This window comes from Mchenga conophoros, linkage group LG20, assembly GCF_057382185.1.
Source record: "Mchenga conophoros isolate Kocher_MC1m ecotype Shallow Benthic linkage group LG20, M_conophoros_male_GT1.1, whole genome shotgun sequence".
NCBI classification, from domain to species: domain Eukaryota; kingdom Metazoa; phylum Chordata; class Actinopteri; order Cichliformes; family Cichlidae; genus Mchenga; species Mchenga conophoros.
The window spans coordinates 25717186-25735117 of NC_140545.1; the positions used below are offsets into that span (position 1 = coordinate 25717186).

Sequence of the window (17932 nt, forward strand, 5' to 3'; positions counted from 1 at the left end):
CACTTCAATCCTCACTTCGGTCCTGATACCTCATTTTCTGTCACCCCCTCCCTCCTTATCTGTCTGTCTCTTCACTCAGCCAGCGTTAAGTTGAACGTGACGCTGACTGTCACCTGTTGACTGCTGCCATGGCTTGCAGGCTTTTGGAACTACTGCTTGCCCGCCCACCTCCCCGACCCCCAGACAGCAATGGAAAGAACTGTAAATTCATAAAGAGAAGAAGGCATAAGAAACACAATGAGCGAGGGAAGGACAAAAGGACCACTGTGTAAACTCTCACCATGGTGCTCACCATCGCTAAGGACAACACCCACCACGGAAACCTAATTTTGAAGAAGTCACACATTCCCACATTGTGAGCCAGTGCCAGTATCAGGTGTCTGTCCAAACCACCAACCACCAATCAACTGCCACCCCCTTCATGACACACCAGCACACACACCAAAACAACCAGGAGGGGGGAGGTGAGATACAAGACAGGAGGGAGGGAGGGATGCGGGGGTGAAAAAGATAGAGTAAAAAAGATGAGGGCACGGGGATAGAGCCAACTACAGACAAAGGCAGACAGAATGGCAATGAGTGAAAAGAGGAAGAGTGAGGAAAAAAAATAGAGAGAGGTGAAAAGCTCAATGCCATCTCACTGTGCTAGAAGAGAACAAAAAGACAGCAACAATGACGCTTACATATGCATGTTTCAGTTAGTGTGTGTGTGTGTGCCCGTACATGTTTGAAAATGCGGTGTTGGAAAGAGTGGTGACAGGGCCGTTGGGGAAATTTGCCCCTTGCCACCGAAAAAGGGATGTGAACCTACTCACTTCTGTTCCCATGTGGATTGGCTTCACCTCTTTTGTTCATAAAGGGAACTACACTGACACCGAAGAGCCCATAAAATGTACGGCCACTATGACAAAGGTCCACTTGTTTCGTTGATTTATGAATTTCACATGTAAACACACAAAGGATGTGGTTTTGGAACAACAAAAAAAAGCTTTGTTAAAACCTTTCTGAAGTGAAATAACTTCCTCCAGTCCTAACAGAAAACTTACTGCAAGTTGAACGGCTTATCTTCACAGGTAATACCGCATCTGAGCTAAGTCTGTTGGTGTATTTGGCAGAAAACTGGACCCTGCAACTTTTCATATTAACAGAATGTATAAATATGCGCTAGGGTCAAGGGGAAGGATAAAAATGAGAAAGGGAACAGAGAAAGGGTAAAAATGAGAAAAGGAGTAGAGGGAGGGTAAAAATGAGAAATGGAGTAGGGGAGGCCACATGAGGCACCTGGCCCACTTACAGCAGAGGAGGGGGTGGTGGAGGAGAGACGGAGGAGGAGAGGTGGAAGATTAAGGAGTGGGAGGGGAAAAAAAGAAAAGGAGAATTTGGAGAAGGAGGAGGAAGTGGAGGGAGAGGATGAGGAAGAAGAGGCCTGGAGAAAAAAGTCAGGTTGATACAGCTGGGACGGAGCAAGGGGAGGTGGGCGCGGGGACGACGGGGGGCTAGGGCAAAGTGAAGGAACGCAGAAAGGTTAGGAGAGAAGAGGATGTGAGATGAGAAGGCAAGAAGAAAAAAATAGGAGATGAAATAATGGGAAGGGGGAGAAGGGCACAGGGGGAAGTGAGAGCGGGAGAGAACGAGAGAAGAGGTGGAGGCTGGAGACGACGAGGTGGCCTTGTGATGTTGAGAAAGGAGGTGGTGTGCGCAACGAATCTGTGTGCGTGTCTCTCTTTGTGTGTGTGTGTGTGTGTGGGTGTCTGAAATTATGACGAAAAAACTAACACCTCACCCAAAGTATGAATAACCGACCACAACAGGCCAACGTAGGTTCAATCTCTTCTCCCAGCACATTCGAGCAGCCTGCCTATACCACTAATATCCCACTAATACCACCCACAGTCCTCGCTCCACCTCACATCAATGAATATTTCATGTCCTGATGGCACTTTTAAAGCAAAAACTAATTAGCAAATCCAAGTTGATCTGGCATTAGTCATATCAGGCCAATTAAAAGCCCAGTCCTACTGTACATGTTAATGGCAGCGAAGTGGAATAATTGTATGTTGAGCAGGGGAGAGAATGTTAAACAGGCCTTGTTAGCAGCACTTTAGCACTCTAGCCTGAGTCCATGGCTGGATTACAAAACTCTACAAAGCTGAATAATGTTCGTCAGAAACACGCACACACATACGGAGGCACACACACATCTTTGAAAGCGTCAAACGAAAACTCTATCCATTAATTAGAGTGTCGCCATCAATTCCATGGGGTCAGGTCTGATACTTATAGCTAAAGAAGAGAAATAGTTCCAGGGAAAATGATGGCTCTATGCTACAGTACTAATATTAAACTGAGATCCAAATATTGGCAGAAGCTTACAGGTCAGATGTTATTCAGTATTAGTGGGAGAAAACCATTCTCTGCTCCACACACTGTTTCTGCGGTCAGAGCCAGTCAACATAAGGTTGTAGAGACAGTTTTTGTGTGCTATTTGAGTACAGAAAGGTGCTGGTTTGTATTTGAGTCCTGCCAACCTTCCTTTCTGCGTGTGTGTGTTTTTTTATGCAGGAGTTTAGATTGAGACAGACAGCACTGACACACACAGACTAAACTGTGCTGCACAAAAAAAAGCAACAGAATAACAAGGGCTAGAGCGCTTTTGGAATGAATGTCTGTTTCATCACCACCACCACCCCTCCTCCAAGACAGTCACCCCCCTCTCCATTCTCTCTCCTTCACGTTCCCTCTTTTCCTTCCTCGCTCTGCCTCCCCTGTCTCGTTCTCTCACCTGAGCTTTGATATGGAAATCTCTCACCAGCCAGAGCCCGAGGCTAGTTGACTGTTTCTAAAGATGTATTTGCTCAAAGCCGCTCAATTTCTCATCAAATGCTCACACTATGTGTATAAAAGACAAACTCTTTCACTGGGAAAATAACAACTAACAACCATGTACTTATATGAAGCTTTCAACAGTCTGCAAACTCCAGACCTCAACAAAGAGGTTTTTCTAAGCCCAAAAACCTTCAAGTTTCTAATGGCTTATATAAATTTGACTAAGGAGATGGTGACCTTTCTGCAAAGTGGAGAGACGAGGACGCCAACTATCTTGTTGATAAAATAATTCAACTGAGCGAGCGCGCTCGTGCAGACTGTATTTTCTCACTGGTTTACCAGTTCATCCACGCCAGGTAATGATTATGCATTAAGGACGGCCTACCCAGCATATATACATATGACACTGAGCCAAAAACAGTGACAATTGGAAATATTCAAGGACGAGTAAAACAATTTGCAAAAGAGGCAGAAATCATTTAATCATCTAGAAAGAGGTAAGAAAGTCTGGGTAAGATAAAATATGTTTTTTGTCAACAAAAGCAAATCATGCGAACAACAACGCTAATCAGTCCCATGTCAGCTCATTACTAGAGAGTGATGAAACAGTATCACAGGTTCATAACGCAGACGTTGTTCTTGTGTGTCATTCTTTTGCAAATTACTGTGATCAGTCCTTTTTTTTTAAATAACTTGGATGCAAAAAGACAGATTAACTCTAAAAAGCTGATTTTTTTCATACTTCCCACAGAGATATAAAAGTTTGAGTCAGAATATCCTAAAACATGGGGTAATCTGTAGCTTAACACCAAAGGCGTTAATGGAAAAAAACATGAAGGGCACAGTTGCTAACTGCCTGAGACGGAGAAATATGTAGTGTAAATAAGCAAGCTTAAAGGGATAAGAAAACAGATATAATTTCTGTTTTGTCTCTTGTTTGTTTATTACCAACAGACAGAATGCTAACTGGAAGATAATATGTGTTTGTTATCTAACCGGCCTGCATTACCTGACGTGCAAAACTGCCATCTTCACTTCACTTGTTGCAATTTTGTTTTGACAGCTTCCGAGCAAGTGAAAACGCACAGAATATTAAAGCAACAATTAGAAGTGCGGTGACGAAATAATGGAGAGGATCTGATCGGTTTTCACAAGCTGGCCCGAATGTACGCATTGATGCAATTGATAACTGCTGTTAGATAATGTTGCCAATTCCAGAAAATTGCTCATGAAGCTGATAAGCATTGTGTGATGATGGCTCCCTGGAAAAAAAGCCGTTCTGCTCCACATTCCTAAATAAAAGAAAAACACACCCTGGTGAGAGCACGCAAAGTGAAATCCGTCATCTGTTTTCTCAGGAATGTGTGATCCAAAAAGGTGTTTTGCAATATCAACAGCTCCCAAGCAAAAATTTTCAAAATTCCCTTGCATTTATTTTTAGCAGCAATCAAATTTAAATTTTCCTTCAGGACTTCAATCTTTCTTCTGAAGTGTAAAAGACAAAAAAAAAGATTAAAAACTGGAAACGACCTTTTAATTTAAAATTCAGGGACAAAGTAACGAAAGAAAGGAACTTAACAGATTGTTATTTTCATTGACGTCCTGTGAGCGCAAACAACGCTATGAAATATTAAGATATATGTGAGAGGTAGGGAGTAATTCTGCACATGTGTGCGGGTCTGGGGTGGGGATGGATTAAACTCACCTGTTCTCTCTGCTGGGGGCAGATAGAGTATGTCAAATGAGTAGAAAGGGAAGCCAGCTGTTACACACAAATACATGGACGCACACACATCCCCCACAGCATCCGTGTAACCCTATGGGGATAAGGAACACCTGTATTCATCCCTGCACAATGAGCTATAGAACCAGTTAAGCTAAAGGGCCTCGGGAGCTATTACGAAATGGGGGGATGGAACTGGTAGAGATATGGGTAGGGGCAGGTGGGGGGGTTAATATGTGCCAAACTGTCTAAAAATGAAATAGATGTGAGAATTATAATATCCACGATGTAACAGGTAGGAAACAGAGTTGTCACAAAACTCCAGAGAGATGTGTTGTGTCATGTAAGACATGTACATGCCAGAGTAAGTGGTTCATTTTGCAGTGAATTAACCAAACAGGTGTTCCCATTAACAAGTAAGCTCTGAGAGGCAATCGGGTTGAGAAAACTGGCAGGGAGAGATAGAGACAGGGAGATGAATCAAGTACAAGGTTGTTAACAGGGACAAATGTGTCTTTGTGGAGCACTGATCCTTCTATCTTTTGGGAAAATGTATTGTAAATTAGATAAACTTACTGTTTAGAGTATTGCCACACTGTTTATATGAACACACGCTTGATGTTGTGAGGGTGTAGTACACTACATCCCCAGGGTCTGCGTAGCTGAAGTCGACCAACTCGCTACCACACAGTTCAGCCCACAACCTGAGCACCACCTACACAGCTACAGGCTTGCATTCATACACACACACACACACACAATGAAGAGGCCATAGTTTTGAGCTTCATACCTGACCACCACCCAAACCAAGAGCCCTCCTTCTCATTTTCTCACCCTCTATTCACACACAGCCACACCCTCACCGTTTCCCACAGATGTCCAAAATCTGCTGCGGCGTGTGGATATTATTCAGTGCAACAACCTCCGCCAGCCTCCAGCAAACACGATGGGAAACTTTGGTTTCAACCGAGAAAAAGACAGAAAAGTCATGCTGATGCACTTAATCTTGTTTAATCAACTTCAAAAGGTCCATTCATGAGAGAATGCACAAGTGTAAAGTGCTTCAAATCCTGCTTTGCAGTCCCACAAGAACACGCGCAGCTAATATTTTTTCCATCTTTCGGCCGATCTCGCCTACACTCCTCCTCCACTCATCCTTGTAACTGTTGTCTTGGTCTGTATTATATTCTCCCCGTGGAACACACAGATGGAGGTGCAGACACACACACACACACACACACACACACACACACACACACACACACAGAAACACTGACATTCACTGTTCTCAATAATGATACTACACAACCCCACTTTAGGGAAGCAGCCCCACTGGGATGTCATGTCAGGACCCACAGACAGGATTGTGGAAGAAGCTAAGGTGACAGTATGGATGGCATATTGAAATGTGTTTGAATGCCAGAACAGCTGAGGATTGTAGGCATTAAAAGAAGATAATTAGGCTTTCAACTCCTCATGAGGACTTTGCAAAATGTGCATGGCATGCATGCAAACACACAAACACACACACAGACAAGCCTACAGTAATTGAATTACTGAATAAAAGACTTTGGAGGATTTATCATATCAAGCGCCAACTCTTAACTGAGTAGTAGGAAGGACAAAATAACCAGACAAATCCAGAGAGAGGCCTAAGACAATTTGGAAAAATGGCTTGATGGTCTCTTAATCCCAGAGATCCAGTTAGATGATGTCAAACAGAGGAAAAGACCTAGATCTAACTGGCATTACAAAGCTATAAGCCAAAAGGGCACGATTTAAATCTGCAGTGTTTTTGTTTGATTTGTGTTAGCACAAAAAAGCCCAAGTATGTCTTCTCAGCCTTCTCTCGCTGACTTTTGTAACTTGTAACTTTGCTTCTGCCTATTCTGAAAAACAGGCTTTAACTGATGTAGGTTATACATAACAAGATGAAACAATTAAAATAATCTCATGAGGAATAAATCCCAGCGTCAGTCTAAGTTTGTCCTATGTTATATTAAAGTTTGAAATCCCCTGTGATAATGGACAGTGATTAGAGCAATGCATAGATCTCTTTGCTGAGCGCTCACCTGGCTGTGCAGGGGATGCACAACAGCTGGGGCCCACCGCCGTTTTCTTTACAGAGCGTGAATGAAGTGGGGTTGTTCCCCTCTCACATGGTAAGCATGGTAGAAAATGGAGGAAGACGGAACTGACCGGTTTGAGAGGGCAGACACAGACAGCAGACATACACTGTACCCACAGCGCTGGAGACAGACCGAGCGGGAGAGACGCTTCAGCTTTAATAAACAGAAAACACTTGACGCCACTCTCTTTTCAACTCTCAACGCGGATCAGATGATGATCAGCTGTACCTCAACAATTACAAAAAAGAAAAGAAGAAGAAAAAAAATACCCAAGAGCACCATCTGCAAACAAAATCCCCCCTCTGTCTTGTCTGGTACTCTAGGGTTGGGTGTTGACGCAGCAGAAATTTCCAGCTGGAGAAATCCCCCAAACGGAGGTTAATCGAGGGGAGAAGGAGGAGGGTTTAAGCCCTTGTCTTCCAGACTCAGAGCGCTTTCATTTTGAATCCCCTCCAGACGGCTGTACGGAGCATCACTCGTATTTTCTGGTACGGCGTGTGCGCTTCACAATCCTCCCACACCCCAATCAGTGTGGCGATATCGTGTCATGCTTTTCAAAACTTTGTAAAAAATTTCAGCAGGATCCGGTGGTTTCGTCAAACTCGAGGAGCTGACACGAACCCCAAGAGAAAAATTACGTATGTGTCGGCAAGTGTCACATACACCTGCCTAACCTAAAAGATGGGCTTTTTCGAAAAGTCAAAAGGACACGTTTGACTAAGTGGTGCATGGTTTTTATTCAAAACCAGTCGTAAATTACGCAAACTGGAAACTGCATTTTCTTCCTGCGCGCTAACAATGAAAAAAGTATATTTTACTACCCATTTATACTAGTAATATTCATTTGGATTTGAAGCAGTTTGGTAGTATATTCAAACACATGTGGAAAAACACAGCAAAGTGGACAGGAATAGATTTTTTTGGTCTATCTGTTTAATAATTCGCCGCCTAATGTGTGGAATATGGCTTTAATATGCGTATCCATTCAACAAATTACAGCTTCTCCAAATATCAACAAGCGCAATAGACAGCTGGCTGTCACGTATGGAACAGGTAGGCGTACTTTCAGACTGTTGCCTGCTCACTCGGTCGGGTATATCGCTGTCAAAATGCACTCTGCGTGGCTAACATGATGCCGACGGACTAGACTAAAAAGCACTGAGAGAGAGAAAAAAACAGAAAGAAATAAAAAACAGACAGACAGGCCTTCATACAGTAGCTTTTCCGATGGCCAACTACTATAGCGCCACGATTTGTGAAGAGTTGCATTGTGTCATGTCTCCAACCTGTGCGCCCACCAACTATCAGCTGTAGACGCGATGGCTCCGTGAGGCAGAAAACTAATTGTTGGTAAGATAGAGCCTGAAGCCATGGAAATATTGCGATATCCGCCGCGTCTCAATGAAATCTTAAACCTGTTACCAAAGGGAGAGAGGCTGAACGCTGTATTTTTTTTAAAGGGCTACTAGTAATATAAGGAAGTCAGACATACCTGTTACCCCATGGGGTCTGGGGTGGACGTGGTGTCGGTCCTTCGGAGTCCAATCTGGTGTGACAGCCTAAGAGAAGAAAGGAGGGGATGTCCAAAGCACTAGGTACTCTCCTTCCTCTCCTCTGTATGCTCTCTGTAAGTCTTATTCCCCGTTTTCTCCAACTCCCCGCTCCTCTTCCTCCACCAGCCCCTTTTTCTTTCTCTCTTTCCCTCCCCTGCTTTTCCGTGTCTTGGTATCAGGAGCCTCCCCCTCCTCCTCCTCTTCTGTGCATGTCTATCTCTCTCCCTCTCTCTCGCTCTCTCTCCCCTTCTCTCAGTTCTAACCCTACACACACTCTCTCTCTCTCTCTCTCCGTGTCCCCGTATCTCCTCTCGCTGTCTCTCTGGACAGTCAGGAAATGAGACAGCGTGAATGCACTGTGTGTAGCCTATATCCATTTAATGTGAAATGATTCCGAAACGGATTCCGAAATGATGATAATAATAATAGTAGTAATAATAGTAATAATAATATGCGTTATGATGTAAGCAGTGGGGCTGTGATGAGCCCCCGTGGGTCTTCTAGCTTGTGCGTCTGTTGCCATAGGGCTCAGTAGTGACCGGGGGATTATTGTAACTTACCCCCTCTTGTGGCAACAACAAGAAAACACCGATCAGTCAAAAACAAAACAAAACAAAAACAAGAGTGGCTTTTGCAGTTTGACACAGTTTGACTGGAAAACACCTATGACAGACATGTGATGCTCAGGCCTGCAAGTGTCTCTTTTTTGGCAAAAAGTCAGGGGTAATTCCACTTTCGGCCTGAGCTCTCCTTTTCACACATGATGGATTTTTTCTTCTTCTTCTCATTGCATGCCTTTAAGTTCTGGGGAAAATTATGAGGTGGCAAACATTTAACACAAAAGGTAGGGGGGACATATGTGAGAAGTTCTGTGCTAGTCCAAAACAAACAGTGCATTTATTGGAATGTAGTGTACTTCCCGTTAAAGTACAGGTCTGTATCGGTGGGTTTAGAGTCAACAGATGGACTGACTGAACAGATGAAAATTCTCAGACACGGAAGAAGGACTTTTTTTGCTGTTGTTATTGGCGTAAAAACGTCAATACAACAATGTAAAAATACTCTGTTACTACTAAAACAAATTCATTCAAAATGCAAAAGCACAGATGTTGCTATTCTGAGGAACATACTCTTAGGAGGTGGGGCTTGTTTGTCTATTTATTTATTTATCTGAAAACTCTTGTTTAGTCCAGCTGGACCTGGAGTCAGATGCTTCCAAAGGGTGTTGAGATAAACTGCAGGTGTCATAAGATCAGGCAGGGCATCGCAGTCCAACTTGTGCTGGCCGACTGGCTGACATGTATTACACTGACTTTCACATTCATAGGTGTGTAGATAGCATTTGGTACAATACAAACTCTGAAACCTGACACTGTGTATTTCTGCTTCAGTTATAAGATTCATCCCAACATCTTCCACTATTCAAACATCCTTTTCATGTGGTATTCTATGCTGTAGAGCTACAACAAACACAAGAACTGTTTACATCGCATTTTACTATAGACTCACTAATCGCTTTATTAAGTACTGGGTTGGACGCCGTTTTACCATCAGAACTGCATAAATTCTTTCCAGCACCTAGTTGAGTCTTAAGTAGCTTGAACAAGGAGGGAAGGTTGCTCAGAGAGTTTTAGCCCAAGAGCAGCAGATTTGTCATCTGTGCATCCATGATGTGAATCTCCTGTTCCACCTCCTCCCAAAGGTTCTCTGTTGGATTGAGATCTGGTGATTATGGAGGCCAGTCGAGTACAGTGAAATCATTGTCATGTTTAGTTAGATAATCTGAACGTTGTGACGCGGCGTGCTATCCTTCTGGGACCAGCCATCAAAACATGGCTACACTTTGGTCATATAGGGTTCGTCATGGTCAGCAATTGGAGATAAAGTCTGAATTTCAGGAGTGGGACCAATGTTTCCAAACACACTCCTTCCGGTTCTTATCTATATATGTTCCTCCAGTTCTACAAGCTGTTCATTCTTGTTTACATGCCCCACCCACCTCCCCTTTTCAATTCTTTAACTTCTGCACTTCTGTTTAGTACATGGGGATCTGTCAGGCCCGGGAGCAGCCACCAGTCCCCTTCGAGGCCTTCCCCAAACCGCAGCTCAATTCATGTCCAAGCCATTCACCTTTATCTATTAAAATGCTGTCAAACCTAAAATGAGGACGTGGGCCCAGCTGGTGAATAACACTCAGGTAGACTGCTGTGTTTAAATGACACTCAGTTGGTAGTAAGGATTCCAAAGCGTACCAAGAACATAGCAACCACACCAGTACACCACCATCAGCCTGATCCAAGCAGGATCCATCCACGCTTTCATGTTGTTTATGCCATATTACTTACCTACATTCTGAAACTACCATCTGAATGCCACAGAAAAAAATCATGACTCAAACCAGGCAACCTTTTGCCAGCCCTCTATTGTTCAAATTGATTGAGCCGATGGAGCTTAAGCTTCCTGTTCTTAGCTAACAGGAGCAGCCTGTGTGGTTTTCTGTAGCTGTAGCCCATCTTCCATGTGTTGTGCAATCAGAGATGCTCTTCTTCATATTTGTAGTTATTTGAATAGCCACCTCCATCCCCACCCCACCCTCCCACTCCAGGTTGATGGATGGATGGTTATTTGAATTAGCATTGCCTCCCTGTCAGCTTGAAGCAGTCTGCCCATTCGCCTCTGACCTCTGGCACCAACAAGGCATTTTTATCCCCAGAAAACTGCTGCTCACTGGATATTTTGTAATTTTTTGGACCATTCTCTGTAAACCATAGAGAAGGTTGTGCAGGAAAATCTCAGTAGATCAGCAGTTTATGAAAGCAGCCCATTTGACCCAACTACTACGCCACGTCCAGAGTCACTTAAATCACTTACCTCATTCTAATGCTCACTTAGAATTTCACCATAAAAGCTTAAATGCACAGAGCAGTTGCCATGTGACTGATTGATTAAACATTTGCATTAATGAACAGTCAAACAGGTGTATAAAGTTTCCAGTGAGTGTATAAGCATTTGCTATGACTGGTCCCTTCCTTGATGTACAGAAATCCAGCAGATGAAGGAGTAGCATAAAATAGATGTACCTAAAATAAGTACAAGTATAAAAGTAAACAAAGAAAACTGAGGGGAAATGCATATTAACTCATAAGGAAACTTTAATTATTATTAATATTTTAAATATAGAACTTGTCTCTTTATTCGGAACTTTTACAGTGTCAACAGACTAAAGTTTGTGTGTGTCACTGATTATAGTGAACTTTGTGTGTGGATGTATATAGTAATGAGGAACTGGGTATGAGCCTATTTCTTAGGAAATAGAATATATGGGCTATGACCAGGAATCATTTTAGGTTTGAGGAAGTGGGGACAAAATATGGGGAAGAGAGCGAGTAGTACAGCAAAACATGCACTGTGCGTGCATGCACGTGTGTGTGTGTCTGTGGAGAGTGATGTGTGGCGTGGCGCAGCAGGGGGTAGAGCTGTATCTCCATCAGTCTGGTAGTTGGCTGCAGAGGGCTGGATAACAGAGGATGTCAGGCCATGTGGATTAAGGCTGTAGGTCTGTAATGCCCAGGCACAGATCCCTCTCGCTCTCTCACACACACACACACACACACACACACACACACACACACACACACACACACACACACACACACACACACACACACACACACACACACTCTCTGTGAGTAGGGTCTGCAAACACAATCCCTCTCTGAAACAAGCTGCTTTACTCAAAGCTGTGCTCCCTCACGCCAGCGTGGCCTTCCAATCCGCCTCTCACGACAAGCATGACCCTGGCATCCCCTCCTCAACCCCACTCCTCCTGTCTCTCGCCCGCTCTTTTCTCTCCCCGTCTGTCTGCTCATAGATGGGTTTAGGCGTCATTAGGCCACTTACACATGTATTCACTCCTAGGAGCACTCATCAAGGCAATCCACCCAGGAGAGAGCGAGTGGTGTGAGGGAAAAGCGGGATTTCGGTATTACAGTGGGTTTAGCGTGTGAGTGTGTGTGGTACTTATGTTTACAAAGAGTCCTTGAAGCACAAGGTGATGGGTGTGTTGTGGGCTGCTGTTTACCCAAAGGGGCAGTCACTGTTCTTCTGTATTCTGCTTTTCCCACCTAAGTTTTGCTATTAAATAATGAAAGTAAGCTTGTTGTTTAGACTTTAACAGTTTGTTGCTGAGGCAGAGAAGAAGTTTAAAGCCAGACACAAAGAACACACATGATCTCAGCGCAGGAAGTGAGACCAGGTCCCTTTCTAATGACTTGTATTTGAATCAGAGAAAAAACAAAAGACAAAAAAACAGGATGAAGAATGTAAACGCACTTTAGGAAAACTTTTTGAAGTCAAGTATTAATTTGCTCTCCAAGCTCCCCTGCTGAGGATCGCGGGAGCATAATTGGTCACATTGAATTAAACAGCAAAAAAAATCTACAACTGTCACAAAAATAGCACAAGGCGCTTTCAAAGCCCCATCCACTACCCTTCACTATCAATTTACCAAGGGGAACAGCTGTGTGCTGCTTGTGCCATCCTAGCCCTGCTTGTATAGAAGGCAGAGCCTGCGGCTGAAAGAACACTATCTCTACCAGGTGCAGGCAGGGGATGGGGGAAGGCTTTACAAAGGAATATTTGGCACAAGGTGTGAGACAACAATATGTGTGAAGGTGCAGCTTAGTGATACTCAAATCAGTATTGGGAAACGACAAGCCTTTTATAAAGAGAGTCCTCCCTCGGAGAGAAAGGCCAAATTAAGAGTATGGGACCCAAGTCCACTGATGAGAGGATGGGAGGGAGGAAGGAAAGGAATGAGGGGTAAGAGGAAAGTAAGGAAGGGTAGCATTAATAATGGAGGAGAAGAATCCAGAGAATGAGCTGATTTGTCAAAGAAAGTGTAAATGAATGAATTACAATGTAGAATGACACCAGGAAAAGCAGAATGAATTGCGGTTATTGGATTTAAGGGATGCATAATCATCTGGAGGATTCAGAGAATGTGTTTGTGCTCGCTGCCCACACATTTTGTGCCAGCGTGAAGGCACCACGTGGAGTTGGGGGGGGGGGGGGGGGGGGGGGGGGGCAGTGGAGCTGTTCACCACTGCCTGTCCTTGTGTCACCCGTAGGAATTTCTGTCCTCCCTAAGGCCTCAGGCCTTGGTGACTATTGTATGTATAAGATGAAAAGATGCCCCTGGACAAGCTGCGCATCACCACATCCAACATCGTGGCTTTCTTTGATAACAATTGCTCCTGGCTGACCTCATGCTGTCCATCGGCATGTGTGGACAAGGAAGATGTATTTTACTCATTTCCGAGCAAGGAGGATCTTCTTCCCAAATGAAACTGCAGGCAGACTCATATTCAGGCTTTTCATGCCCATTTCTGTGGCATCAGCCCCTGGCTGCCTTGCTCTAACCCTACTATCCACTTTACTTTAGGGGAATTCAGATCTTTCCTGTTTATCATATTCTTCTTCTCTGTGTTATGAATCCTACATTAAACAGCCCTCTCTCCCTCTGCATCTTTCTTTCTTCGTCTTTCACCGTCTGCATGTCTACCCTCTTGATCCCTTCCTCCACTATACTACCCCTCCAAATCTCATTTACTCCAATGGAAGTAAGTAGAAGAAAAAGAGAGAGAGACAGAGAGGAGTACAAAACGACCTTCTCTTCCCCGAAGCAAGAACATCTTCTTATTGTGGAGGTCACCGTCTCAGTTCAGCCCCACGCTCTGAACACTACTCTGCTTGTTTTAATGATGCACAGAGCGGAAGAAGAGGGAGGGAAAGTAAGATAGAGAGAGGGAAACTAACATAGTATTAGAGAGTGAGAGACAGTGAGAAAGAGACGAGTGTCGGGAGTGGATGGAGATGGGAGGATTGGGCTATTTTTTTTCTACCGACGCGGCTCACCCCCACCCCCTCTCCTACCTTCCCTCCCCCTCTTCTGTGCAGAAAGTGCACCTCTCTTTCCACATCCATCTTGAAAGGTTCTTCTAAGCTGTCTAACCTCTCAGCAATATTATATATTATTGCTCGCCTCAACCCACACTGAAACCTGGGTTGCTATGCTACAATAATATGACCTCTCATCTCTTCTCCTCCACTACATTTCCTTTCTCGTTGCTTTCTCTCGTTTCAGCAGGGAAAGGCGAAGGAAGGGGTTAACAGCCTCCCCCCATGCTGCTTGTCCCCATCAGGACACTCTGCCTCTTTAATGACCTCCTCGAGTTCAGCACTGCTACTTGATTTGACTCTGCTGACCATGTGGGGTCATGACCCCATTCCACACCACAGCAATGATCTTTGACCCTTGCAGAAGAAATAGGATCTTATTTGTTGTATCTAGCTAATTATATACAGCATGTAATGACTATCTATCTATCTATCTATCTATCTATCTATCTATCTATCTATCTATCTATCTATCTATCTATCTATCTATCTATCTATCTATCTATCTATCTATCTATCTATCTATCTATCTATCTATCTATCTATCTATCTGGTACCTCAGTCCCTTGTAGGCATTCAAATTAAGAAGTATTCCTTATACATAATGGCCTTTAATAGTCTTTGTTATTGGATCATATTATTGGATTGGTTTGAATCAGATTTTAATGCACTGCCGGGTAGTTTAATTTATTTTAATTTACACCAATGGACCATATGTTGTTCGAAACCAAAAAAGTATTTCCCTCTTAAATGAAGCAAAGTACAAGTAGAAAGTAGCAAGCTGGAAGCTGGAAGAAATACATAAAGTAAAGGTATCCATATGCATTGCAGTACAAGAGTACTTGTTTAATTCCCCCCACAGCTATCAACCTACCACCACTGGCTTCTTTCTTCCTGCACAAAACTAATTTCAGTATGATAGAGAGATACAGATATAGATAGATATGAACTGCTATGAGCTGCTGGTTCTGAAATTTTCAACCCAAATCATAATGCACAGCCAAAATTCTCTGTTACATCATCCATCTCCAATCCCTTCCTCCTCCTCCTCATTCTCTCCCTCCACCATCCTCTTCTTTCTCTCTTATCTCTGCTGGCCCCGTCTCTTGGGGGTCGTTCGTTTTTGTCATAATCACCTTGGAGATTGGGGACTGGTGCCCATGGCAGAGCTGAGCTGAGTGGAGGAGAGGAGGATAGAGGATGAGAGGATGAGAGGATGAGAGAAAAAACATTTTGATTGGGGGGGGGTGTTAAGATGAGCAGTGGAGGACAGTCTTGCAGGGGGGGGGGATGACGGCTTGTCTGGCTCAGCCCCGGCTAATGTGAGGGGACAGCCTTGGCTATGCCTTAACCACACTCGCGCCGTCGATGCCAGGCAGAGCGGGGAGGAGAGAATAGACGGATGAAACGCTTTCCTTTTCAGCGCTGCCTTCTCCCGCCCGCACTGACTGCATTCCGAGGCGCGTGGGGCCCCAATGTCACACCCTGTAGGTGTTTAAGCTGCTTACTTACACCAACAAGAGAAAGAGATGAGGCAATAGAAGACAGGGAGACAGAAAGGGAGAGGAAGCTACAGAAAGGATGAGAGAGGGAGAATGGGGAAGAATTGGAAGAGGTTGGGGGCGGAGGTCACGGTTGTAGGAGGTTGTAATGTATAAGTATCCCAGTTAGACTGTCTTCACATCAAGGACGGGTTTATTTTATGTGAGGGGGATACTCATCAAGCGTTACGCCGGTGCAAATTGCACGTATCTAGGTGTGATGACTAGAACGCTGCATTGTAAGTGGGAAGAGGCAAAGTCATCAGAATGACAATATGATAAGTGTTTTTTCTCCAGCCCCACCCTGCTGACTCTCTGTCTTTCTTTTTTTTTTTTTTACGCTCTTCGATAAGGAGAGGCTGAATGGGAAGGCGTGGGATGCACCAGTCAGGAGATGGTTTCATCACGAGCGGGAGCCAGGGGGGTCGCAGTGTGCCGTGTGAGTTTTTAAAAAATCCTATTTTGCTGTGAGGCTTCGTTGTGTTCAAACCTGTGTTTATCTCACTGGGATGTGAGGGGGTGATGATGACATGTGTTGGGGGTGGAGGGTGGGAGGGGGTTTAGCGTGAGGTCAAAGAGTGTTGGGCACAAGAGAGGCTTCTGTTGGGATCATTTTAGAGGTGCTACACAAGGGTCAAAAGGTGATAGTTTGGGCAAAGACGCCTCACACCAACAAACATGTTTGACATTTGTACTCGTGCTCTTTTTCTCTCAGTGTGTTGCGCTCACTGTTTTAACTTGTATTTCTGTCCTCTCAGCAGCCTTCTTGTTGATCCATGCTGGTAAGGTTCTCAGACACTCCCTCCTCAGGTCACCGGCTCTGTTTGTCCTAGTCCACCTTTCCTTCTACCCTTTTCCCTCCCACCCCTCCATCTCCTCTCTTCCTCTCCTCGCCTGACCAGTTCCTCTAATTTGGTTTCTAATTTTTGTTCTGCACCTCATCTCCTCCCCCTTCGTCTATGTGGGGGTAAAGTGCAGCCCCTCCCCTCAGCGGTGTTTGTGTTTTCTCTGTTAATATAATGTGTATGCGCACTGTGCCCATGCGGGTTTGTGAGTGAATCCCCTAAAGTACCTGAGGTTTTTAGCTGTGCGGTCCTTCTTCAAAATGAAGATTTAACACTGGTGGCCTTTGGGAAAACACGCTCCACATAAGACTCCTGGTTAACACGCTGGGAGAAACATGTTGGTTTATATCATGTGCAAAAAACCCACACATCCAAAAGTGCACGCAAACACAAAAATGAAGAAAAAAGTCAGACTGAACAGACCAATAAATAAAATGTGAGCCTGACTATGTGTATGATGTTTTTTTCTGTGTGTGTGGGTTGTCCAGATGTTACTCATGTTGTGGATCTGTTTAAGCAGACACATAATGGGGGTATGTCTTGGTTAGGGAGTCCCAATGATGTAAATTATTAAACTGTACAGTGAAGACATTCACCGTATTTTAAGTTTAGCATAAGGTCAGTTTAAGGTGAGGGTTAACCAAGTACCTGCTATCGTTAAGGTTAGAGAGAAATCAAAGTAAAGTCAGTATATATCTGTAATATGTGTGTTTGTGTGTATGTGTGCGTTTGCTGGACAGAGAGAAATTGTGCATAGCGTGGTAGTAGAGCTTACAGTAAATGGAGACATTTAGGAAAGCAGTACACAGACACAAACACGCGGATCAAAGAGGTTTGAGCATTACAGTACACTGGGGAACAAAAGGAATAGAGAGAGGGAGAGAAGAGGATGTGAGTGAAGGTGAATAGAAACTCCAATCAATATGGCATCCAAGAACAGCTTGAGCTAACGAAGGAGCGCAGAAAGCGGGAGAAAGCGAAGAGAGAGAAAAAAGTAGGTCAGATAATGAGTGGAGAGGGTGAGTGTTTGTGTGGAGGACAGAAAAAGGGAACAGAGCTGTGATAGAACAACACTGGGGGTCAGGACAGAGAGGAGAGACCGTGAATGAGGGAGTCACGAGCTCCTGACCCATACTGACCTCTCAGCCTGGAGGACCTGAAGAGCTCAGGGCAGGGGAGGGGATGAGGTGAGGTCTTGTGGGAGGTTTGGAAAAGGAGGAGGTGATATTGATGTGGCCAAAACATCAGGGGAGGGAAATGATGGGAGGAGGAATGAGGTTGATAGTCAAAAGGGATGGGGGTCAGCTGGCAATCCAGGAACAGTAGGGATTCCTCTTTTTGCTCTCACGAATACTGT

General features: G+C 44.3%; 1 protein-coding gene across 5 annotated transcripts in view; it reads right to left on the minus strand.

Annotated features, from left to right (window-relative positions):
- The window catches only part of zbtb46 (zinc finger and BTB domain containing 46), a 63737-nt gene extending 55097 nt beyond the window's left edge, over nt 1-8640 (minus strand). For 2 of the 5 annotated variants that reach the window (XM_085259817.1, XM_085259813.1), the window contains exon 1: nt 4532-5753. In XM_085259817.1, coding sequence (XP_085115943.1) covers nt 4532-4607 — 76 coding nt within the window. In that variant the 5' untranslated portion in view covers nt 4608-5753. Of the gene's footprint in view, nt 1-4531; nt 5754-8170 lie in introns of those variants that run through there. The other 3 variants (XM_085259815.1, XM_085259814.1, XM_085259816.1) reach the window with 2 other exon arrangements.
- Between the last annotated feature and the right edge of the window lie 9292 nt (nt 8641-17932).